The 25,931-nt window shown below is 39.4% G+C and overlaps 1 protein-coding gene across 2 annotated transcripts in view; it reads right to left on the minus strand.

The window, feature by feature from the left end:
- CDH18 (cadherin 18) overlaps positions 1-25,931 on the minus strand; it is a 464,051-nt gene that overhangs the window by 20,121 nt on the left and 417,999 nt on the right. For both annotated transcript variants that reach the window (XM_032183266.1, XM_032183265.1), the window contains exons 10-11: positions 19,700-19,836; positions 2,851-2,972 (exon numbers count right to left, since the gene is read on the minus strand). In XM_032183266.1, the coding sequence (XP_032039157.1) occupies positions 2,851-2,972; positions 19,700-19,836 (259 nt within the window). The remainder of the gene's footprint in view (positions 1-2,850; positions 2,973-19,699; positions 19,837-25,931) is intronic.

Here is a 25,931-nt window from a genome sequence, read left to right on the forward strand (position 1 = left end):
TTCAGCGTGGAAATGATCTTCTCACAAACATTTTCTGATTTTCTGTTTGAGATGCCTTATGAAGGTTCATTTAAGTACATTTTCTTATTTTTTTTTTCTTGAGTAAATAAATGGAGCTGTGGAGGGAAAAAGAATCAGAAGACAAAGCTTCTGTCTCTGATTTTCCACTGTTGATGCTTCTTCTGAAAATAAACAAGCAAACACAAAAATTCTGCCAATGATGAACTATCAGTCTATCAGTTAGTTTATTTTGCACATAATGAACTCAATACATGTGCTGGGATAAATGCCCCTTTTTGGGCTAGGCTGCTAATCTCTTTCTATTTCCTGAGGAAACTGAAAAGGGCTCATACATGCCTGGCAGTACCTGACAGAATTTGTTCTTTAGTGATATATTGTACAAATAATTTTAACAAGATGATGGATAATTCAGAGTAAACGCTGTCCTTTTAGTGATTAAAAAGTATTCAGCAGGACACACTTTTTAGCAAAAGACAAGTTGTCTTATTCTACAATCCTTGTCTATTTGTTCCTCTTTAATATTTGTTGAACACAGTCATTTTTATGTAACTACACAATAAAATCTGAGCAAGAGACTTTTTTCTTCTTTTTTTTCTTTTTTTTTTTTTTTCTTCTGTACAGCACAAGGGTATCACAGTCTTTTCTGAAGCCTTTTTATGCAATGCATATAAAATCAGTGTGTGTCATGTATCTAATGCAGCTTAAAAATACAACAGCACACTTATCTAACCTTTCATATTAAACTACTGTCTGTGGAGTCCTTCACGGTAGCATTAGTCTTGGCTGTCAGTCTGCAGTGCTACAGAGGTCAGGAGTCATTCACACTTGGAACAGCAGTACCAGAGAGAAACATAGTGCTAGTCCAAGTTTTCAGCAAATGCTATTTAGTAAAACTTAATTTATCTTTTAAACATCTGTCTCATATCTTTCCATATGCAAAGCTAAATCTTTGTTTATAAGAAACATTAGCTCCTCAATACTACCACTACCCCTGGCAAACAGGGCAATTCTGAGCTGGCTTTGCTGCATGCTTTAACATATTAAACACATGCATTGTTCTTAAATTATATATACTTTTAAATATCCATATATCTATAAACGAATTGCAATTAATGCTTAATATATACATATATTTGTATAATGTATATATTTAATTAGTCTTTGACAAGTTCTACTTGTTCCCTATTTGGCTTTACTTGAGGTTTTCAAGTTATTTTTAGTTTAATAATAGTGATTCAGCTGACCTTAGATTTTCAAAGGCTTTCAGAGAAGTGTCTCAATAGCAACACTGAAGAAAACCGTGCAGTCATGAGATAGGAGGGAATATCCTTGCACAAAAATTACTAAAAAGGCAAGAAATAGGGGTCTCATGTAAATTGGAAAACAAGGAAAGGAGGTAACAGACATGTTCCACAGAGATTTATGCTGGGCAACTTGTTCATCAGTGTATTAAGTATATATATATATAAATGTCTTATATAAAGAGTACCAATAATTAGGCCACCAAATCTACTTATGATATTGAGTAGAAAGGTAGAAAGTAGAAAGGTAGTTCAAGGTAGAAAAGAGAAGGGCTGACACTAAAGACCTTCCAATACCAAGTAGCTAGGCAATACAAAGGCAGGTGAAATTCATTACACACAGACATAAAGACTTAACTTCACAAACATGATGATGTTCCTGAGCTGACCATTACTTCTATTGGCATTAAGACAAGCAGTGTTTTGCAGTCTGTGCTTACTAGTGGTTTAAAAGTATGTTAGAAGCTGTTAGAAGTTACCGGGAAAGGAACAGAGAACAGAGCAGAGATCATCATCATATACTTTGAAGCATAAACCACAGTAAAAGCTACAAACTACTGAATTCCTGCGTCTTGAATCTTGATTCCTCTCTCAAGGTGAATAGAGAGGAAATGGAGAAAGCTTAAAGGAGGACAGAATGTATGATCATAAGTCTAGAATGGCTTTATCACTGCCTGTCCAAGTTACAGAGGACTCTTCAACCTGGACAAGAGATGTCTAAGAGGAAATATACTAGAGATTTATGAATGGCAGAGAGATGATAAATAGTGACCAACTGCTCTTTCTCTCCTTCAGCACAAGAACTAATAAACAGCAATTGAAAATAGCATGGGAAGATTTGAGGGAAAAAAAAAAAAAAAAAAAGAGTGCTGGATAAAACCTCAGCCTCTGCAAAAATGGTAATTCTGGTAAAAAATTGGTAAAGTCACAACTTTGGACTGCAATGAAATGCATCAGCCACAGAAGCAGCAGCTGGAATGTGACTGCTTTTTAGTCTTAGTTCTGAACTTCCCTCTGCTCACACTTTGGAAAAAAAAAATGTTCAGCATGTTTTCCATAACGATGCTGCACAGACAGGTTCATCCTTACTGTGACTTTCCATCTTAACTCTTATGAGCAATCAGCATGCAAAGAGAGCGGATAGCAGCTACATTAATCAGCCATTTCATTGAATTACATTTGAAACCTTGCTCCCACGTGGCACTTCAAGATGTTAAATTTGCTTCATCCATTTTGTACAGGATAGTGGCTTATCAAATTCTGTCAGTTATTTGCCATGATTAAGGTTTTGCCTGTCTTTACTGAAGATAGTTGTATTTTTTTTCAGCTACAAGAAAAATACCTTGAATAAATTTCCAACCTTCTCCCTTCCATCTAATACATACAAAAAGTTGAGTCACATGTGAGTTATGAAAATAAAAACAGGAAGAATTAGATCGTGTTCCTAATTTAAACTTCTAACATGTGACATTAAACAAATAAAGTAATACTTCTTTCTCACTGGGAGAAAGAAAACTGCCAGAGTTACCTGACCAGGCTTTGCATTCTCACAGACAACTATGTCATACTCTCTGGCGAGCTCTGGAGGGTTGTCATTGACATCCAGGATTCTAACACCAACAGGAACATGGCTCACTAGCCCAGGATTGTCTGCAAAATACATAAAGGGGTATTAAGCTTTCTGAAATATTCAATATTCAGTGACATCCTCAATTTAAACATGATTTCTTAACACAATAACCAGATGAGAACTAAATACAGCTGAAGTAAGATAATAAAAGATGCTTTTTGCTGAGCTTCATTAACTGTTTTGAAAAATAATAAAACGAGTGGAAATACCAGTATCAGTTACTGTTATGTAAAAATTTGCTTTATATCATAATGTTACTGTTGTGTCATATCAGTGAAAATTCAAGCAACTCCGAAATTGAAGTGGGAGAAAGCTGTTTGTGTTATTGCACACTGTCACACTCTATGCGACGAGATGATTAATTTGTTTATAATTAACATTAAAATGTCATTACAGTATTGAGCAAATTCTAACCTTTTTATTTTTCTATCAGTGAGGTTAGGAAATAAAATACCAAAATATTATGGAAACATAAATGCACTGGTATATATAAAACTTTCCCAAGCTTGATTTAAGCTTTCTCACAAATTATAATGCTGTAACTCAACATAGTCAATGAGTCTTGCATTATCTGTGAAATCCAGGGTCAGTGACACACTAATTAGAAAATAATGTTTAAATAATGGTGTTAAATAATATATGATCTGAATTGGTATTAGAGCTCACCTTCAAAAAGAGCCCACACTCTGAAAGCGTAATACATAGACATACTTACTGAAAAATATACTATGTTAAAACAGAAAATATAATTTCTATGTTAAAATGGGGAAAAATACAAGTCTTCTTAATCCATCATTTGCTTGTTCTTACTACTAGTGAAGTAGTACCAAGACATTTGCATTTATTTAAAAGAATTATATATGAGAACATTTTATAATTAGCTAAAATATATATTCCAAAGTCTGTGTAAGGAAGGATCAGTCTTTTAGATAATAAATTTAATTCTACTTTCACCAATTAAATTAAACTATCACTGTAAGACAGCAAAGTCAATCTTTCACATACAACATGATAGAAGAAGAGGGTCGTATGGATTGACATTTTAAAACTGCTTGTCCCTGTGTAATGGTCGAAACTCCATCCACCCTGGTTATTTCTATCTGCATTAATCCACAGTGCGTTTCTGTCAAAAAAGGATCATTTGCAAAATGCCTTAGATTTGTCATGCCTTTGAGGGCTTCTGTTGAGAATTCTGAAAAACATTCATTAGTTTAGACATATTTGGATTCAAAGCCACCACTAATGTAGCCTCCCACTGAAAAATAGTTAAGAACACTGAAGTTTATTTTGACAAAATGAGGAATTTATTCTTCTCTGTTTTCACCTGGGATACTAGTCAAAAACATTGGGGTTTATATGCCCTTTTTATATTTTTTTATATTCTCTTTTTGATTAATATGTCTCTGTTCATCTGATGATTTTCATTTACTTTTGGAAATTATGCACTTAGAAAATGGGAATAGAGGTGAGGTCAAAATAGTAAACAGAAAAGGAAGACTTAGCTTAGATAATATAGGAATGTCCCTGTAATTCCCAATTAATGTCAGCATTAGAACTTATAAGAATACATTCAGAAGACAGTTATGGATTTGCAAATTCTACTTTCTTGCTGTGAATGTTCATTTTTCCTTGAATGTTGGTATTTTCATTTTTACATGAAAACTATGAACATCTTTATAACATAATACTAAAGTAGATTATCTCCATCGTGTTCATGCAAGACTGTGGTCTTTGATCTCTATTGAGAAAATGCTTCTAGTGGAAATCTTTGAGGAATGTTAAAATTTTGTGAATACAAGAAGTGACAGTATGGAATAATCATATTTGGCTGTTCACTAAACAGTTGGTTGAAAGGAACCATCCATCTACCTTTACTCATACTACTGAAGGAAGAACAACAACCTTCTCTCAAGCAGACTTTGCACTGTGAGTATTAAGATAAAAATGTTTGGTCCTTCTCTTAAGGTACGTCATAAGATTGTGCAGAACAGCACAAAGCAATAAAGATTGAAGAGATTTTATTGTTGACTCAAATATAGCTTACAATATCATTTAGATAGCTTGCTCCATCAATGCTATCAGATAATCCAATTACAAAAACCCTCTAATTACAATTATAGGACATGATATCTTGCAATAGATGATCTAGAGGTAATCTATAACTCAAAGGAGTCTTGTTCTTGAGACTGGGAGGCTCTAGCACATAGTCTGGTCAGTGTGTGAACTAGAAAGTATGGGAAGGACACAAAGAAAAGGACAGCACACAGAAGCAGAGTAAGGAGAGAAAAGGCAGAGATCATAGTAAAGGATTAAGGAATAAACCCATTTGGGAGTGGCTTCACAAACTCCAGTGAAGGCAACACCAATTTTCACACCAGAAAAAGCCAGAAGAAGCTTTTGCCCGATGGCAAAATAATTTGTGACTACTAGGTATTCATAGCATCACTGAAAAATCTTAATTGAAATGGACCTCTGGAGGTCACTGGTCCAGACTCCCCACTCAAAGCAGGCCCATCCTCAAAGCTGTAATTGCGCATAATAATAGGAGGAACAGGGCAAGAAAGCAGGAAGAACGCAGGGCAAAAGGTACCAGAGACAGTGAACTTTCTGTTGTTCTGGAATGTTTGGAACTGAAGGAAGGTCAAATGTTTTATTACACTATGTGGTAAAAGACAGACAATTTCCTTTCCTTTAGTACAGTATGTCACACCCCTTTCCCCATCCTGAACAGAACCCTCTTGTATGCTTGTCACTGCTACACAGTGCAGTCTTAATCCAGTCTGTTAAATTTGCATTATTTTCCCAGAGACTTCATGGAGATTCAGAGAGTTTACCTATATTTTTTCTGCAGCTGTTTTGCAGTACAAGGAATTCATATTTATCTTACCAATTCAAAAGAATGCAGGGAATTATTAGTATATTTCTGGAAGCAGTTACCTTATGGGATCTTTGACCTTTACAGGCAAACTTCCATACAGACTGCCCACTCACTGTAAAATGCTAATAAGGGAAGTATTAATGCCACTTACCAAAACTGTCCTGAGGTTTGTCAGATTATGTATACTACATCAATGTCTATGCAAGATGATAGCACAGTTTATAAAGGGAGAAGAGAATGAGAATAAATTAAGAGGGACCTTACAAGTATATTTTTTCAGGTTGTGTTTTGTTTTGTTTTATTGTAAAATAAATACAAACACCAGTCTATTGTAGGTGTGCAACTTACCTGCATGCCCCAAAATACTCTGATAACTGGTCCTTTCAGTAGTGCATTTTTGTTAATTAGAAAAATTTAATTACAAACATGTATTTCAATAGTTTGGCAGATTTCCAGTTTTGAGATAATCAGTGCTGACATGTATTTCAGACCTGTGCATTACAAATCAGCCAGATCCATTCTGTATCCTATTATCATTATGCCTCAAGAGTAGATTTTTTGAAGTGAATGCTCACTGTTTTAAGAAGTAAATGAAGCAGAAACATTGTTCTTGCTGTCTTACACTTGAGATTTTTCCCAGAATAAGTATTTATTTTGCCAGAATACTAAATCTCGTGTACACTTCATTGGGTTAGAAACTGGCTAGGTAGCTGGGCCCAAAGAGTCATGGTGAATGGAGTTAAATCCAGTTGGAGGCTGGTCACTAGTGGAGTCCCCCAGGGCTCAGCACCAGGGCCAGTTCTCTTTAACATCTTTATCAATGATCTGGATGAGAGGATTGGGTGTACCCTCAGTAAGTTTGCAGATGACACCAAGTTAAGGATGTGTGTCGATCTGCTCAAGGATAGGAAGGCTCTGCAGGAGGATCTGGATAGGCTGGACCCATGGGCTGAGGTCAACTGCATGAAGTTCAACAAGGTCAAGTGCTGGGTCCTGCACATGGGGCACAACAACCCCAAGCAGAGCTACAGTCTGAGAGATGGGTGGTTAGAAAGCTGCCTGGCAGAGAAGGACTTTGGAGTATTGGTTGATAGTTGGCTGTATATGAGCCAGCAGTGTGATCAGGTGGCCAAGAAGACCAACAGCATCACAAGCAGGTCTAGGGAAGTGATTGTCCCCCTGTACTCAGCTCTAGTGAGGCCACACCTTGAGTACAATGTTCAGTTTTGGGCCCCTCGCTACAAGAAGGACATCGAAGAGCTTGAGTGAGTCTAGAGAATGGCAGCAAAGCTGGTGAGGGGTCTGGAGAACAAGTCTTATGAGGAGTGGCTGAGAGAGTTGAGGTTGTTCAGCCTGGAGAGGAGGAAGCTCAGGGGCAACCTTATTGCACCCTATAGGTACCTTGCACCCTATAGGTACCTTGAAGGAGGCTGTAGTGAAGTAGGGGTCGGTCTATTCTCCCACATGCCTGGTGACAGGGTGAGGGGGAATGGGCTAAAGTTGTGCCTAGGGGAGCTTTAGGTTGGATGTTAGGAAGAACTTCTTTACTGAAAGGGTCGTTTAGGCATTGGAATAGGCTGCCCAGGGAAGTGGTATCACCATCCTTGCAGGTCTTTAAAAGACGTTTAGATGTAGAACTTAGTGATATGGTTTAGTGGAGGACTTGTTAGTGTTAGGCCAGAGGTTGGACTAGATGATCTTGGAGGTCTCTTCCAACCTAGATGATTCTGTGATTCTGTGAAATATCTGTAAAGCAAATTAGTTTTATTGAGTATCAGCCCCTCAACCAGCAGGTTGTCTCTGAACTTGCAGAAGTCCTTATCAGCAGCCAGTCTGGAAGCCGGATGCATCTCCTCAATTAATTTATGTAGGCAAACATTAAAACCTCCGTTTAAGAAGAAAGCTTCTTTTTAATACATCTTCTGCTGTTCCAGACTTCCCTTTCATATTAACAAAATTTCCATGGTCTTTATGAAAACAAATTGAACCTGGGAGACATTCAGAATAACAGTCCTGATGTCAACAGTCTGCTATATTTTGTGTGTGTGTTTTAGTTGTTACATTGCTACAGTGTAACACTTGCTATAAAAGCTGAGTGAATAATATAACCCAGAGTAAACCTGAACTATTTTAACAGGGTGAAGGATTGAAAATGAATAATTTTACAAATTTCATGATCTAGCACAAAAATATTCACCTAGTTTAGGGTCATAATAAATGGCTATGCTTTGCCATTATTAATATTAAATATTGATCTTAATCACTGCAATATTTTTTTTTCTCCTCTTTACAGCTTTTCAAGACCTTTTGAGGCAAATCAATATTTGGGAAGTTCAGCCATCCATCTCATCATTTGATCATTCAAATCAATTCAATATTTGGGAATCAATTCAATATTTGGGAATCTCGTCATTCTTGTCATTCGACCGGGAACCACGCAGGGATCGGCTGCAGTGAGGGCTCCTGGCAGGGAGATGAACGAAGCCAACCCCAAACAGAGCAGCAGCCCTGCCCCCCCCCCCCCCCCCCCCCCCCCCCCAAGCAGGCAGGTGCTGTGCTTGTGCCGCTGTGGGCGCTGAGGAGCTGAGGGTGGAGCCAGGGGTGCAACAGCCCACCCACCCCTGGCGTTATAAAAGTAGTCCCTAGAGAGTGCCGCGACCCAGAAGCGCTGCAAACTGAACGTGCTAACAGGACTGGCTTGGCAGGTAGTGCAGACAGTTCAAGTGGGGCAGGGAGGAGAACCTAGACCTTGCCATGGTGGGCACCCATCGCAGCGGTCAGTCCAAGGTAGCAACCCAAATGGAGGAGATGCTGCCCCTCTGGGATCACGTGGGCACCCAGGTGGATCCCCTGAGGGCGGAGGTGGTAGTCCAGACAGATGACTGCGGGGAACTCCAGAATCTGGAGGCCAATCTGGGCCATGAGGGAGGAGAGCGCTGTCACAGGTGCAGGTGTGCCCTGCTTCAGGGACTCCTCAAGCAGGTGGCTGGGCTGCAGTGAGAAATCAGCAGCCTGAGGGAGTCTCTGAGGGTGACAGATAGGAGGGGTCTCCCTGCCCCTGCTGTTGCTTGGCAGCCCTCTCCTATGTCCCGACAAGGGGTAGAGGCTGCCCCCGTTGAACACATGCGGAACAGAGGGCTAGACTGTCCACAAGAGACAAGGGGCTGGACCCTTGTCTTAGGTTGGAACAGAAAGAGACATCTGCCCCCGACACCCATGGTGCCACCTACCCCCACGCTGTCCCTGGGAAATAGATTTGAGGCTCTCAGGGAGGTTGTGGAAGAGGCTGAGGGTCTGGACAGTAGTCCGAACCCAGGAAGCAACCCCGAGAAGAGAGTCAAGATTGGGGGAAGTGCAAAACATAAGGATCAGGGCCAGATGGAGCACCACATTGTAACCTGTGCCACAAAAAAAAAAAAAAAGAGCAGAGAGTCCTGGTGACTGGAGACTCCTTGGTGAGGGGCACTGAGGCTCCTATCTGCCACCCAAATAACCTAGCCAGAGAAGTGTGCCATCTTCCTGGGGCACGTGTCAGAGACGTTAGGAAGGCTCTGCCATGACTCATTAAACCAGAGGACTACTATCCTCTCGTCATTCAGGTTGGATCCCGGGAAGCTGCTATTAGAAAAATGAAGAATATTAAAAAGGACTTTGCATCCCTGGGGAGGTTGTTGAATGGATTGGGGGTGCAGGTAGTGTTCTCCTCTGTCCTCCTTCTGGGTGACTGGGATGCAGATAAAAGGAGCAGAACAGGACAGGTAAATGACTGTCTGAGGGGGTGGTGTCTGGATCAGGGATTTGGGTATTTTAATCTTGGGCCGTCCTTTGAGAGGCCGGGTATGTGGGCTACGGACAGACACCAACTGAGCAAGTGGGTCACAAGTGTGTTGGGGAGCAAGCTCTCTGAGCTGATTACCTGGGCTTTAAAATAGGTTTGATGGGGGAAGGGAGGGGAGCTAAAGGTGACTGAGAAGGGCTGGGGGAAGTCGTCACTACTGTCACTGCTGAAGACAGGGAAAAACATCTGAGCTCTCCCATAGGATTGTCTCAGGGCTCCTCAGAGAAGGTAGCATTCCCAATCCCCCGGCCAGTATCTTCTTCTTGCATCCCTCCAGGGGTAACTGTGTCTGCTGCGTCCCTATTGTGCCTATATACCAATGCGCAGAGCATGGGAAATAAACAGCATGAGCTCGAGATCTGTGTTTGTTCGCAGGGCCACAATCTCATTGCAATCGCAGAGACGTAGTGAGACAGCTCGCATGACTGGAACACTCTCATGGAGGGCTATGTCCTCTTTAGGAAAGGCTGGGGAAGTGAGGGGGTGGGGTTGCCCTTTATGTGAGGGAGCAATTAGAGTGTACCCAGCTTCAGCTGGGGGACGGTGAAGGACAAGTGGAGAGCTTGTGGGTAAGAATTAAGGGGTGGGCTGGTATGGGGGACACCATTGTGGGGGTATACTGCAGATCACCAGATCAAGAGGAGGAAGTCGATGAGGCCTTCTACAAGCAGCTGGTAGTAGCCTCACGATCACAAGCACTGGTTCTCATGGGGGACTTCAATTACCCAGACATCTGCTAGGTAAGCAACTCAGCTAGGAACGCGCAGTCCAAATGGTTCCTACAATGCATTGAAGACCATTTTCTGATGCAGGTGGTGGAGGAGTCAACGAGGCGGGGGGTGCTCCTGGACCTTGTTCTTACCAACAGGGATGGCCTTGTTTGGGATGTGTAGGTTGGGGGCAGCTTGGGATGCAGCGACCATGAGATGGTGGAGTTCCAGATGGAACTAGGCAAAGGAAGTAAGGCTAAAAGCAGGATTGCAACCATGGACATTCGAAGAGCCAACTTCGACCTCTTCCAGGACCTGCTTGGGAGTATCTCATGGGATAGGTTGCTAGAAGGCAAGGGTGCTTGTGAGAGCTGGGCTACATTTAAGCAGCACTACTTCCATGCTCAGGATCGGTGCATCCCGAGGAATAGGAAATCACGGAAGGGGGGCAGGAAACCTGCATGGATGAGCAAGGAGCTCATCGATAAGATCAAAAGGAAGAGGAAGGTCTATGAAATGTGGAAAAGGGCCTGTCCTCTTGGGAGGAGTATAGATGTGTTGTCAGGGCCTGCAGGGATGTGACAAGGAAGGCTAAAGCTGACCTAGAGATGAGGCTTGTAAAAGAGATAAAGGATAATAAGGGTTTTTTCAAGTATGTAAACAGCAAGAGGAAGACTAGGCATTATGTGGGTCTGTTGCTGAATGAGGGGGGTGTCCTGGTCAAGGGAGACGCTGAGAAGGCAGGGATACTGAATGCTTTCTTTGCTTCAGTCTTTGCTTCAAGGACACTTCCCCGGGACTCCTCGCTCCTGGCAATAGGACAAAGGGTCTGGGAAATGGAGGGCTCCCCCCTGGTGGACATGAGAGTGGTTTGGGAGCGTCTGAGTGGGCCTGATGGGATGCATCCGCATGCGGTAAGGGAGCTGGCAGATGTGATCGCCAAACTGCTCTCTATCATCTTTGAAAGGTCCTGGAGAATGGGTGAGGTGCCTGAAGACTGGAAGATAGCCAATGTCACTCCGGTCTTCAAGAAGGGCAGGAAGGAGGATCCAGGAAACTGCAGGCCAGTCAGTTTCACCTCTGTCGCTGGAAAGGTATTGGAGCAGCTTGTTCTGGATGCCATCACCAAGCAATTGGAAGAGAAGAATGTTATGAGGAGTAGTCAGCATGGATTCACCAAGGGGAAGTTGTGCTTGACCAACCTCGTTGCCTTCTCTGATGGCATCACCAGCTGGGTAGATAGGGGGAGAGCAGTGGATGTCATCTACCTGGTGGTAGATGGTACATGGTACATGGTACAGCAAGGTGGGTTGAGAGCTGGGTGACTGGCCAAGCTCAGAGGGTAGTGATCAGCGGAGCAGAGTCTGGCTGGAGGCCTGTGACTAGCGGTGTTCCCCAGGGGTTGGTGTTGGGTCCGGTCTTGTTCAACATCTTCATCGACGACCTTGATGAGGGAATCGTGTCTGCCCTCAGCAAGTACGCCAATGACACAAAGCTGGGAGGAGTGGCTGACACGCCAGAAGGCTGTGTTGCCATTCAGCAAGACCTGGACCGGCTGGAGAGATAGGCAGGAAGAAACCAAATGAGGTTTAATCAGAGCAAGTGTAGAGTCCTGCACCTGGGAAGGAACAACCCGAAGTATCAGGTTGGGGGACGACCTGCTGGAGAGGAGCTCTGAGGAGAAGGACCTGGGGGTCCTGGTGGACGACAGATTGACCATGAGCCAGCACTGTGCCCTTGTGGCCAAGAGGGCTAATGGGATCCTGGTGTGCATTAAAAGGAGCGTGGCCAGCAGGTCAAGGGACGTGATCCTCCCCCTCTACTCTGCCCTTGTCAGGCCTCACCTGGAGTACTGTGTCCCGTTCTGGGCTCCCTGGTACAAGAAAGACAGGGATCTCCTGGAAGGAGTCCAGTGGAGGGCCACAAAGATGATATGGGGCATGGAGCATCTTCCCTGTGAAGAAAGGCTGAGAGACCTGGGTCTGCTCAGCCTGGAGAAAAGAAGACTGAGAGGGGATCTCCTCAACGTATATAAATATCTGAGGGATGCGGGACAGAAGGATGTAGCCAACCTCTTTTCAGTGGTTTGTGGGGATAGGACAAGGGGCAATGGCTGCAAGTTACAGCACAGGAAGTTCCGCACTGACATGCAAAAGAACTTCTTCACAGTGAGGGTGACGGAGCATTGGAACAGGCTGCCCATGGAGGTTGTGGAGTCTCCTTCTCTAGAAATATTTAAGGCCTGTCTGTACGCCTACCTGGGCAGCCTGCTCTGAGGAACCTGCTTTGGCAGGGGGGTTTGACCCGATGATCTTTCGAGGTCCCTTCTAACCCCTACAGTTCTGTGATTCTGTGATCTTTTCTGGTGTTTTTTCAAGAGAAGTAGAAGGTATACATCTTAATTACCTTTTACAGATTAGTTTTGATGTATTAGAATACAGATGTAGGAAGGATAAAATATACTAGAGAAATGGAAGTGAAATGATAAAAGAATGCTTTGTATGTAAGTGAGAGTAATATTCAGAAAATATTTGGTTTAGTTTAGGGTATACCTTACAACAAGGTACATTTTCTGGTAATGAGAAAATTACTCAGAACCTAGTCATAAGAGTAACATTCTATTCTGCTCTTTTAAGGTCATGGGTACTTTTAAATACTGTTAACTGAAATTAGATAGGCAATATTTTATTTTTTGTTGACTTTTCATTGATGAACACAAACCTAAAGGCACTCATCACTTGGATCATCATAGTAGTGATAGCAGTAGAAGCAGCAACAAGAAGAGGATTATTAGTAGTAATAGCTCTGCATCAGACAAAACATTTAGCACTCTCATGTTGGTGTCTCCCTCATCCTTAATGCAAGCAAAATTCTGCATCTCACAGACAATACTGGTGCTCACCTCCTGAGTAGATCAGGGCACCACAAACTGCACTGGCTCTGTGAAAGGATCCATTTGGAAATTCTGGTACTGATTCACAAAGCCTGAAGGGAAAAATGTCATGTGATCCCAAAGATGGCCTCTTCTTTGGGGACCCATCCTGATAGCTACCATCATCATTGCAAGTATCAGAGCCCAAGGGAGATGGTGAATAAACTTTGTTAAATGTAGACTCAACTGGAACACCAAGGGAGTTCAGGAAGAGCCATATCCTATGAAACATACTTACAGACGAAAACATAAGAATATCCTCATGATACCTTTCCCCAAAGAAACAGAGAAGAAAATTTGTCATGCCTTGAAGGAAATGACTAAACTGAGATAAACAGGGAAGTAAGCACAGAACTAGAAGCATCACTTCTTGATCAGGATGGAGAACTAGCTGCCTTTAGACAACTGTTTTTATAAGGAGTTTTGTGTTGGTTTTACTTATTGTTTAGGAATGCTATAGGAGATTTTGCTACAAATGAAATTATTATGATTTCATGGTCCATTAGTAGGCTATTTATCAAGGCTGGAAATAAACTGCATCATTGGAAGTGTGGATAGGGTACCAATATTGTGTTTAGATCTTGTCATTAAAAAGATAATAGCTATCCTATTTGTCACTACTTCATGAAAAAAGTAGTCGTAGAACACAGACTTTGCCTTTTAAAAAATCAACTTCAATTTTAAAAGTAGGAAATACTTTTGCGGCAGACTCTGTTTCTTGGAAAACATAAAGTAATTCTTATCAATACCAAAACTCTTTCTGTAACTGAGCTAGGAGGCTGAATGCAAGTGAAGTAAAAAAATGAAGAATGAGTGTGATTTTATTTTTTTTCTTGAGGTGGGAGAGAAGGGTGGTGGCCTTAAGGGAACACTATAATGTCTGCTTTTGTAATGTATCTATATCTAAATCAGAAATGTATCAAAACAATACATAAGACAAAATTTTTCTCTGCTGATGTCAAATCAATTAAGTTATTTTCATTATTTATGTGTACTCTGTTGCATCAAAATAAATAAATAAATTAGTTTTGAAGAAAAAAATACAGACTAGAAATCACTCTAAAAAATTCTGTTTTCAGCGTAAGGAAAAAGTCACTTCAAGGAAACACTAAGACACAAAGCCAGCAACAAACTCACTAGCATTAAATCATCCTGCTGTCCACCATATACAGAGGGTTTAGGAGATTACGACACTCTAACAGCACTTTGTTACTATATTACCTTCTGTTAGAACTTGAAAAGGGTTCAATTTATTTTCAATTACTTTTTTTTTTTTTTTTTTTTGACACAAAGTACTAAAGACAGTCTTGATTATGGGGAAAAGTTTGAAGTGAGAAAATAAAATGTCGTCAGTTCTTGCCCTTTTCTAATTCTTTCAATGATATATGGTAGGAAGATATTACTGCATATTTCCTTCAGGCAATGCATATGTTGTTTTCATGTATTTCAAAACACAAAAAAATTGAATTGTGTGTTTTTGGATTTTGATTTTGCTTCTCATAATATCTTGTTCACTTCTTGTAAAATAAATCAGTGTACCTTTAAATAGCATTAACAGGTTTATTCTGCTTATTTTACACCTTCATTCCATCTTCAGTTCTCATTCTCCATATGACTGTCTTACATAGTGCTATCAGTAACACAAATTTTAATATCCTAACAAAAATTGAGAAACCTCTTTTTTTTGCTGTAGTGTACCATTAAACATCAAAAAAGGACTGCCAAACTCTTTGCTTATCTTGGTGTTCACTGATGGCAATATGAGGTGAAAATATCTCTCTGCACCTGAAGAAAATACCTAACTGCACCTCAGTCTAATAATCTATTTATTTTATGCAATTATAGCGCTTTCAATATTCATTCAAGATTTCATTTTTTAATATGTTTCTGCTACAAATTATTTCTCCCTGTGCTTCCCGTTTTCCTCTATATAACCTTTCTAGGTTACTGTTTCTGTTTCTACCAAAACTGAGGAAAACAAAACAAACAAATAAAACAAACAAACAAACAAAAAATGGTTTATATTAAAATGAGAATTGACTTTAATCCTTTTATCATAATTCTTGCAAGGTACTGTTGAAAACTCTTATTTTTGTAAGCTGTCCTGCTTTTTCACATATTTCAGTTCTGAACAGGGTTTACTCTATGAAAATATTTCTGAATATTATTTCTTTATGTAGATTTTCTAATACCTGTATTTTTCTGGGATCCTTTCAATAAAAAATCACAGGGCATAGCATGTTTTGCCATTGAGATGTTGCTCTAATTCAACACTTCGGTATCTTTTTTTTCTGAAGTTAGTATAAGGCATGTGCATAGAAGCAAATATGAAAGACATATAAACAGTATGACAGATACTCCTGTCCCTTAATGATTTCACGCACTTTCACTGGCCTTGATCCAGCTACTCCACTTCTCTTTTGTACAGCTGAGCCCAGACCTGGACCCAGCACTCCAGATTTGGTCTTAACAGTGCTGTGTAGAGGGAAGGATCACCTCCCTTGACTTGCCAGCTCCTCCTCATGCACTGTAGGATGTTGCTGGATGACTCAGGAGCACACTGCTGACTTATGTTCAAGTTGTTGTCCACCAGGACCCCCATGTCCTTGTCTGAAAAGCTGCTACCCAGCCAGTTAGCTGTCCACTGGTGCATAGGGTTACTCTTCTTGAGGTTCTGGACTCCTTTTATTGAACTTTTATAAAGTTCCAGTTCACTCATTTCTCTAGTCTGTTGAGATCTTTCTGGAGGGAAGCACAACTCTACGGAGTATCAGCCATTACCCCAGTTTTGTGTCATTTATACACTTGCTGAGAGTGCACTCTGTCCCATAAACTAGGTCATTAATGAAGAGATTAAACAGTACTGCATCCAGTATTGGCTCCTGATCAGTACCCTTTGTGCCTGCCATTTCAGACAGTTTTCAATCTACCTCACTGTTCATTTATCTATCCCATAATTCAATGCCTTTTTCTTATGTGAGCTTCTCAAAGTCTTCCTTAAATTTTACTAGAGGCATTACTTGTGAATCTCACTTAATAACTTGTTGCTCATTTTACATATAATACAATTACAAAGACTTCTAATTGATGGATTGCACATCATTCCTCAAAATATCTCATCCTTGCTCTGTGTTTTCTTATTTCCATTACTCTTGGCAAAGAGTTGATCAAAAGCCTTTAACAGAGCCCAGTAAATCGTATCCCCTCCCTTTTTCAAAAACTGCTTTATAAACTCTTTCAGAGAATTCTAACGAGCTAATGAAATGTGAATAATTCTAAGTGAAACTGTATTTTTAAATCCTATTACCAACAACTTTCAATCCTTCCCCACACCCCAAACAGTCTGTAGTTCCTTCAATATAAAACACAGTATTATTTTAATATCTTTCTTATTCCCTAATGCCACAAGGAGTTTTCAGGAAGTGCTAGTACTGAAACAACCGAAGGAACAGCTTCAATGGCATGCTCTGGACAGCAAAATCCCACTGCTTCCATTCACTGTATGCTGCTGTTGAAGAACAGTGCATGTCAAAGAGAAAAAGGATTGTCCCGTTCTCCCAGCAGTGAACACTGCTGTGCTTTGGGCCCTGTCTATGCAAACAGAAAAATCACTGATCATTACGTCAACATTATTTCCACAGAGGAAAGTGGTGCAGCTTCCACTGATTTCACAGGGGACATTCGATCAATGCTGCGTGTACATGACACACTGAAACTAATTGTGAAAGTAAACTTTTTAGGAAGAGTTCAGAAACAATATGGGTGAATCATGTAGATATCATAAATTTGAATCTAGAAATATGATGTTGCTTCTAAATTTTCTTTGTATAAAAGAAGCAGGATAACTAGAAGTATGATCAGTAGAAACAGAATTCTGTCACTAATGTGTGGTGCTAAGTAAAGAGGAAAACACTTCAAGAAACTAATTATAACAGAATCACAGAATCATTAGTTTGGAGGAGACCTCCAAGATCATCTAGTCCAACTTCTGACCCAACACTAACAAGTCCTCCAGTAAACCATATCACTAAGCTCTACATCTAAACGTCTTTTAAAGACCTCCAGGGATGGTGACTCAACCACTTCCCTGGACAACCTATTCCTATGCCTAACGATAACTTTTTTTCCACAGAACACCTCTTATTTTTGAAACAGTACATTCTGGGCTTTGCAGATTCTGTGGTGTTCCTGGTTAAGCAAATCGTGTCAGAATCATAGAATGGCTTGGGTTGGAAGGGACCATAAAAATCACCCAGTTCCATGGACAGGGATGCCCCCCACTGGATCAGGTTGCTCAGGGCCTTGTCCAGCCTAGTCTTAAATACCTCCAGGGATGGGGCATCCAAAACTTCTCTGGGCAAAAGCTACAAATGCCTTCTTCAACACCAGGTGAATTTGAAGAATACCACTCTCACACCTAAAACACATTTTGGTCATAGTGCTCCACCTATTTTTCAGCTTCAGTCTTAGTTCTGCCATGCCTTGTGCATGGACTTGAAAATGAAAGCCATAAAAGGCTGTAGCTATGCAATAGATAGTACTTAAGAGTTCTGGCCTTCATTCTGTATGCACAAAATGTAGATACAATTATTGTTTCTATAATGGATTTGGAAGACTATAGCAGTGTTATAATTTTCAATTTAGTGTATGTAAGAAAATGGGCAAAGAAGTAGACACAAAGAAAAGCTGTCTGCTTTTAGGCTGCTTGTCACCTGTCTGCTGTCTATCTCTTCCTCACTGTTCTCTCTTCCATTTTTCATAAATGAATTGTTATTCAAGTTGATGTCATATATTTACTTATCTTCCCAACCCCAACTGTAACAGTAACAAATGCAACACAGGGGAAAAAGCAAGACCTGTGTATTTGTGTAACAAGTAACACCTTGAATGGGGAATTCTAAGCAGTCTGCCTTAGGAAAGAAAAAAAAAAAAAAAAAAAAAAAAAAAGAAGTATTTCATCCTCATTATTCATAAAATTTTCTTTTACATATAAATATAACCTTTCTCAGCACGGTATGTGAACTACCAATCACTTGACTATATGAAATAACTAATGCAGAAAGCTACATTTCAGTTTAATGCTATTGAGATTTATTTCTGCAAAAAAATCATACTTGGATGTTTTCCAAAAAAGCCTAGTGACTATGCCTGTTTTTAGTATGTCCCAATGTGGCTTTTAAATCTTAATTAAAACTACCACTTATTATGCACCTGCTTATGATTAGGCCTAAATTATATTTAATTTCATGCTGCACTGAAATAACAGATATACAAACACACTGTCAAGCACACTGAAGTGCAGTGGTTACCTTTTGCAAAGGGCTAACCATAAAACTCTAGATTTCACTATTTACTATAGAAATTTACTTATTTCAAAATGTAAACTCAGTTGCAACAGCAAGTGCAATAATCAAAAACAGTTTGTTGTCCTTATAAAACCCGTACATGCTATTAATTCTGTAGTATGTGCTAGCAATGTAATGGCAAAAAATAGATTATGTTTTAACCTGGAAATGAAACAGATGAAAGCAAAGGGATCTCACTTATGTCACTGGCACTTGTTATAAGTAAAACCTGTAAAGTGTCATCTGACAATGCTGGAATAAATAAAATAAAATAAAATAAAATAAAATAAAATAAAATAAAATAAAATAAAATAAAATAAAATAAAATAAAATAAAATAAAAGTTACAAATTTTGATCAAAATCCCTTTCCACTGAATGATGGCATCACTGAGAGTACTCAGCAAGACTGAATTTATTGATCCAACATGGGATTCTTTTTTTTTTCCATTTAGTTAGTTGATTTTCATTTTTTTTAACCTCTAAAACTTTGACTGTGTCTAAGTAAGGACTCTGTAATAAAAAAGTTACCAGAATTCTTCATTTCTTAAAAATTGTCCCTACCTCATATAAAAATGTCTGTCTGGGACTACATAGACATTTTTTGACTGTTAAAGGGGTTGTCTGAGGCAATGGAAATTCATCAGACTTTGAGGCCTTTCGAATGCATAGGCAAGTATTTATTGTATCTTTACTTGAAAATTTGCGTAGTAAAAAGCCAGACATTCAACTTGTCAATCAGCAACTGCTAGACACCTGATCGATATCAATGAATTAATATTGGCATATTTACCAACAATTAATCGTAGATAAGAAAGGATGAATTTCTCAAACAATACTATACAGTGTTGTCTTCTAGGATATATAAAAGTATGATAAACAAATAGGACAAACTGTTCATTTTAGGCCACTGACTGCCTGGAACTGTTCCTGGGTAAAAAGGCATCCTTCTACCACATAAAGAAAAACATGATAAATTTACATAGGTGGAATCACATAGGCTTTTTTTTTTTTTTTTAATACTATGTACCACATACGTTCTTTACCTATCTCAGAAGCAGCCACTGTGATGTTGTACCAAGGTGTTTCCTCTCTGTCAAAGATCTTGGCAGTCTTAATGGTCCCAGTATTAGCATCAATGGTGAAATACCTATCTTCTTCTGTGTTATGATCAATGAAATATCTAAGAAGAAATAAAATAGTAAATACATACACATTGTAACAAGTATCATCCAAAGTCACTGAAAGCTGCATAAGAATCATAAAATCATAGAATAACCTGAGTTGGAAAGGACCCACAGTTCCAATTCCTACACACAGCACCACCCAAAAAAACAAATGCTATGTCTGAGAGCATTGCCCAAATGCTTCTTGAATTCCATCAGGCTTGGTGCCACAATCACTTCCCTGGGAAGCCTGTTCTAGTGCCTGGCCACCAACTAGGTGAAGAACCTTTCCCTAACACCCAGCCTGAACCTCCCCTGTGGCAGCTCCATGCCATTCGCTCAGGTCCTGTCACTATCCCTAGAGAGCAAAGCTCAGTGCCTGCCCCTTGTGGGGAGGCTACAGGATGCCATGAGGCCTCCCCTCAATCTGCTCTGCTCTGGGCTGAACAAACGAAGTGATCTCAGCCACCTCTCAGACATCTTCCCCTCTAGACCCTTCACCATCTTCTTATATTGTGGCACCCAAAACTGCACACAGTGCTTGAGGTGAGGCTGTACCAGAGCAGAGCAGAGCAGAACAATCCCTTCCCTAGACCAGCTTGCAGTGCTGTTCCTGATGCACCCTAGGACATGGGTTGCCCTTTTGGCTGCCAGGGCACTCTGTTGGCTCTCTTTCAACTTGTTGTCAACCAGAACCCACAGATCCCTTTCTTGTGGGGCTGCTCTCCAACCTCTCATCCCACAGTCTGTATGTATAGCCAGAATTGCCCCTTCCTGGGTGCAGAATCTGGTACTTGTTCTTGTTGAACTTCATGTGGCTGGTGATTGCCCATCCCTCCAGTTTGTCAAGATCTCTTTGCAAGGCTTCTCTGCCCTCAAGGGAGTCAACAGCTCCTCCTAATTTAGTATCATCTACAAACTTATTCAAAACACCTTCAAGTCCTACATCCAAGTCATATTTGAAAACATCAAAGAGAACTGCCCCTAAAGTGGACACCTGGGGAACTCCATTAGTGATTGGCCACCAGCCTGAAATATTACTTTTGATCTTGTAAAAATCACAGAAATTTTAGGGGAAAAAAAAAAAAAAAAGAAAAAAAAAAATCTGTGTTAGGAGGCAACCAAAGTAATACTGCTTTTCATTTCTTTCATAATGTTATTTGATGTTTTGATACATAACAAGATTTCCACTTCAAGTCAGAAAGATATAAATTGCTAACAGGTGATATTTTAGACAGCAGTACACATTTCTGTCAAAAGTAAGATACTATATACATTTACTCTGACTAAAACACATAAAATGGAAAGGCAGAAAAGAAAATAGACAAATATTATTGTTCTGCTTAAGCAGTGTGCTCAGTCCCAGTACCTGTTTTGAAGCATGTCTCTTTCACATGAAGTTGACGACATAATGACATAAGCCACTTTGAACATTCACCTTACAGAGACTAGAAACAGAAACAGGTGATTCCCAAAGCTGCTGTTGTCATTAGCCTAGAAGCAGAACTAAGCAGCAACTTAACTCTCTTGACTTCCGAGCACTTTGACAAGACATTTTTTTCTCAAAGCCTGAATCATTTACAATAGCTTTTAACAAATGAATCAGTTACAGACTCCTATCAAACCTTCTCTACTAGCTTTAGGCTTGAGGAAAAAAATAAGGAAGAAGACAGAGCTTTTTATATACCATAATTGTTTTTCTTGAAAATGTGCCAACCCTGCTTTCATTCTGTGAAGATTTTAATATATGGAAGCTATATAAAGGTGAAAATTATTTATTTGTCCCATCCAATTACACTTATTTCTACATCACCAATAGTGTAATTACGAGCTAATAAATAGAGCGGTGTGCATAAAGGCTGCCAAACTAAAAAAAATCAAAAATAAAAAAATAACAAAAATGACTTTCGTTTTATTTCTCTCATAATGTACTTATTTAGACTATTTGTGGAAAAGAAAAACAAACAAGCAAGTAAACATTTAGTTGAACGATACAATACAATAAGGTACGTCTTGTGCCAAGGAAATAAAGCACTAGAGGAGGCATCAATTTAAGTGAATCACCTTATCCATTCCAAGGATTGGACACTCAGTGGAAAAAACATCTAGGATATGATGACTTAGGTTAGATTTTCTTTACTAGAGAGAATGTGAACTCCCCTCTTTGAGCAGAAAGAAGCATTTTACATCTACCTTACAATATGCTAGTTTGGGTTGTGGCACTCAAGATTTTCTTTTCATGCTTCTTGTATTTTCAAGAATTAAAAAAATGTAGATCAAGTACTGGAAATCAGAGCAGTCAAAAACAGGCTAGAAAATCTTTCTTTCTTGCCTCTTTTGATCCTCTCAACATCCAGAAGAGTGAAACAGTTCCCATAATGACTGTGGGAGTGGTCTGAGGAATGACAGACCTTTATTTTCCTCTGGAACAAGAATTTAATTCACTGTCTCTTATCTGAGCTACCATCAGGAGCAATATGTTCTGACATTCAGAACATTCAGATTCATTACCAACCAGTACCTGAGATTACCTCATCCCAAAATACACCACAAGTGCTCAGTAATGACACTTTGGATGGGCAAGATGGCAAATGAATTTTTCAGAAAGATAAAAGACTCAAAATATCTCCATATTGAAAGCAGACTGACAAGATCTTGAATATGTAGGAGAAAGGGTAACCACTTTTAAGGAAGGGCATAGAGACATTTAAGTTGGGCTCCCAGTGACGCTGACTCACTGGCTAGAGTGGCTGGAATTCCTCTGCGCTGCTCTTCAGGTTACCACTGACCTGTGACCCTTCTCAAGGCCTTGGGCATCTGTTGCTGACACTGGCATCAAACTGGTAGGTGCCAGAGCTGGTCGCTTCAGTGAGTGAATCCTCTGTGGACCCACCGCAAACCAAATCAAAAGGCCCTCACAACTATCCTGTTGGCATTATTTTATGTGGCAGTATTGGTCCAAGCTACCCACACCTTTTTTGAGATTCAGAATTTGCTTTTCAATTTCAGAACAACTGATTTTTGCAGTGCTTCTGCTGGTCTTAGTCTGTCATGAAGAACTGTGCAGATCTGATCAACTCCAAGCAGGATTTTCAGGTTCTCCACACAGTTACTTGTCATGGAAATGTTTTGAAGGATTGGTCCAATACCAGTGAAGTCATGTATCCTGTGCACACAGACAGCCCTACCTTTAACTACAAAGGAACTTTGGAGCCAGAATGGAATCCACCTCTAACTCCACAAAGCTGCCATGCTTGGCACAGAGCAGAGTTTGATGATTTGAAGTTTGTACAGAAGATCTGGAGAAATCCTTCCATGCCTTATACCTTATGCTTGGCAATGTAAGAACCCTGTAAAATGGAGCACAGAACATATTGACTGTACTGCAATTAAGGCAGAAATAATGAACAACTGGTTGTGTTGGGCAAGATGGACAGCACCCATATACACAAACGTCTTTTATGTGATGAGCTGGAATGCTGACAGAAGAAGGATAGGAAGCATAATTGTCTCTCAGATCATTTTCTTGGAGACCTTAACAGGACCCTTTACTGGTACAGCTCACTATCAGGCATGCAGTGATAAAATGTAATTCCTTCTCTCCTTCCACAGCCTTGTTCTTCTTGACTCTAGAGGTCTCCTGATAATGACAAGAACTATTTGCTAAAAATAAAAAAATAAAAAAAAGCTTCACTAACCTATTCTTATGGAGTATGTAGTGCTATTTCAAAACAATTTATAATACATGATTTATAATTTATAATTTATAATTTATAATACATGTTCCTTCAAACATTTATTACTGTGGACATTGTTTACTTACTACCATCAGCCACAGCGACTACTCAGCCAGTATTGTGCTAACCATAGAACCATAAAAAAATAGGGCTATTTAGTATTTGCAGACAGAAGTTTAAAAATAGACGTAATTTAAAATTGGGCTTAAATGAGAAAAAAAATAAAAAATAAAAAATAAAGCCAATAAAGCCATAGGAATACACAGCTTCTTTTGTGCATGTGTGATTCATAATCATAACAAATTACTACCTTTCCCTCCATGAGTAAAGAGACCCAAAAAGACAATTATGTTTCCAAAGTATGAAGCTTGTGTAGAAAAAATGAAGCTTGACTCTGTTATGAATTGTGACTACCTAATACTTCATTTTCATAGACATATAATAAAAGATTGTCTTAGCTTTGAAATATTAACATTTTTTTTTCTAAATCACGTATTTAAATGTATTCTATAGAAGATGAAAGTTCTCTGTTTAAAGGACTCAGTGTTGGATAAATAATTTCAATTGTATTTTCTATATCATTCATGGAAATAAAGTAATCCTGAGGTGATTCACTGTACTAACGCTTTCATTTACAGTGATATTAGAAAAAAAAATAATTTCTAATTTATCCACAGTAGCACTTCCTCTTCATGTCCAAAATTTTATATATCATTACAGCATAATGAACCATCCAGAACTCAATAGAATTTTTCTTGTTCATGTATAAATACAACAGTGTCCCTGTCTTACGCTTTCCCATCATTATGGTATTTAATTCTCCCCATTATTACAGATTCTTCCTTAAAATTGCTTTTTGCATCATATCTAAAGCAAACATTTGCATTGCTGGGGTCCCAACCTTCACGAATGTCTGAGTGAAACAAGTTACAGAAGACTTTCATGAAGAGCAAAAGAACTGAGAATGTTAGTCTAAAGCACTGCTGCCAAATGCCCTAAAAATATGTTGTTCAAGACACTCCCTTGGTAGAGCTACTCATTCTTGTCACACGTAAGGGGACATTTAGAAGAAGTTTCATTGCATTTATGAAGCACTTAGCATTTTAGGCTTTATAAATATTAGCTACTAATTTATCTAAATGATGTCCTGGATTTGGTTGGAATAGATTTAATTTTCTTCCTAGTGTCTAGTATGGTGCTGCGTTTTGGACTTAGGATGAGAATAACGCTGATAACACACTGATGTTTTAGTTGTTGCAGAGCAGTGGAAGGAGCCAAGACCTTTTCTGCTCTTCATGCTGCCCTGCCAGGAGGAGGATGGGGGTGCCCCAGGAGCTGGGAGGGGACACAGCCAGGACAGCTGGCCCAGGTTGGCCAAAGGAGTGTCTCATACCCTACAGCATCACACTGAACTGTAAAATTGGGGGTGGGGTGGGGGGTGGTTGGCTACTATTTAGAGACTGACTGGGCATTGGTCAGTGGTTGGTGAGCAATTGCATTGTGCATCATTTGCTTCGTGTATTTTTTCCCCTTTTCTTTCCTATTATGCTGTCTTTATCTTAACCCGCAAGTTTTATTTTATTTATTTATATATTTTTTTTCTTTTTTTGGTCCCCTGATATTTTCCTTTATTCTGCTGCGTGGGGAGAGTAAGTGAATGGCTATGTGGTACTTTGCTGCTTTCCAGGTTAAACCATAAAAAGGATGAGAATTGACACCAGATATATCCATAAATACACCATAGTCCCAAGCCAATGATGCTTTACTTTGGCTTCTGAATTTATTTGATCTAGTTAAAAAATTCTGAATTTATTTGATCTAGTTAAAAAATTATCTTCAGTTAAATAAGAGTGGCGACAAAGCCAGTCACACCTTTCCTCTCCTACCTTTCCTACCACCTCTTTTAGTGTCTTTTTTTTTTTAGATTGGTAAGAGCTGTAGTGCAAATTTAAAATTTCAAATAGTTATTTCAGAAGTAAATTTTCACCTTAATTCAACTGACAGTTTCTTCTTACCCATTTAGAATGCATTCATTTAAAATATGAATTTATAATATTCACTGCAGATATTTATTTACAGACATTTACTCGTGACAATGCTGTATGAAATAGCATACTTTTAACTATTAACTTAGCACATCTGAGTTGCATGGCAGATGTAAATAATGAGACTTAGTAACAAGACATGCTTAGGTAAACAACTCTCCTTAAACTGTTTACTTCCAAACCAGCTACAGAAAACAATCTTAAAGAAATTACATTAAAAAGGATTACAAATATAGAAAACCTATTAGTCACACTACCTAAAGAGAGTCTGAAGGAAATTAAATATCAAAACTCATTCCTGCTAGCACTGGGAAGGAAATGCAACATGTA

Source organism: Aythya fuligula, chromosome 2 (assembly GCF_009819795.1).
Source record: "Aythya fuligula isolate bAytFul2 chromosome 2, bAytFul2.pri, whole genome shotgun sequence".
Classification (NCBI taxonomy): domain Eukaryota; kingdom Metazoa; phylum Chordata; class Aves; order Anseriformes; family Anatidae; genus Aythya; species Aythya fuligula.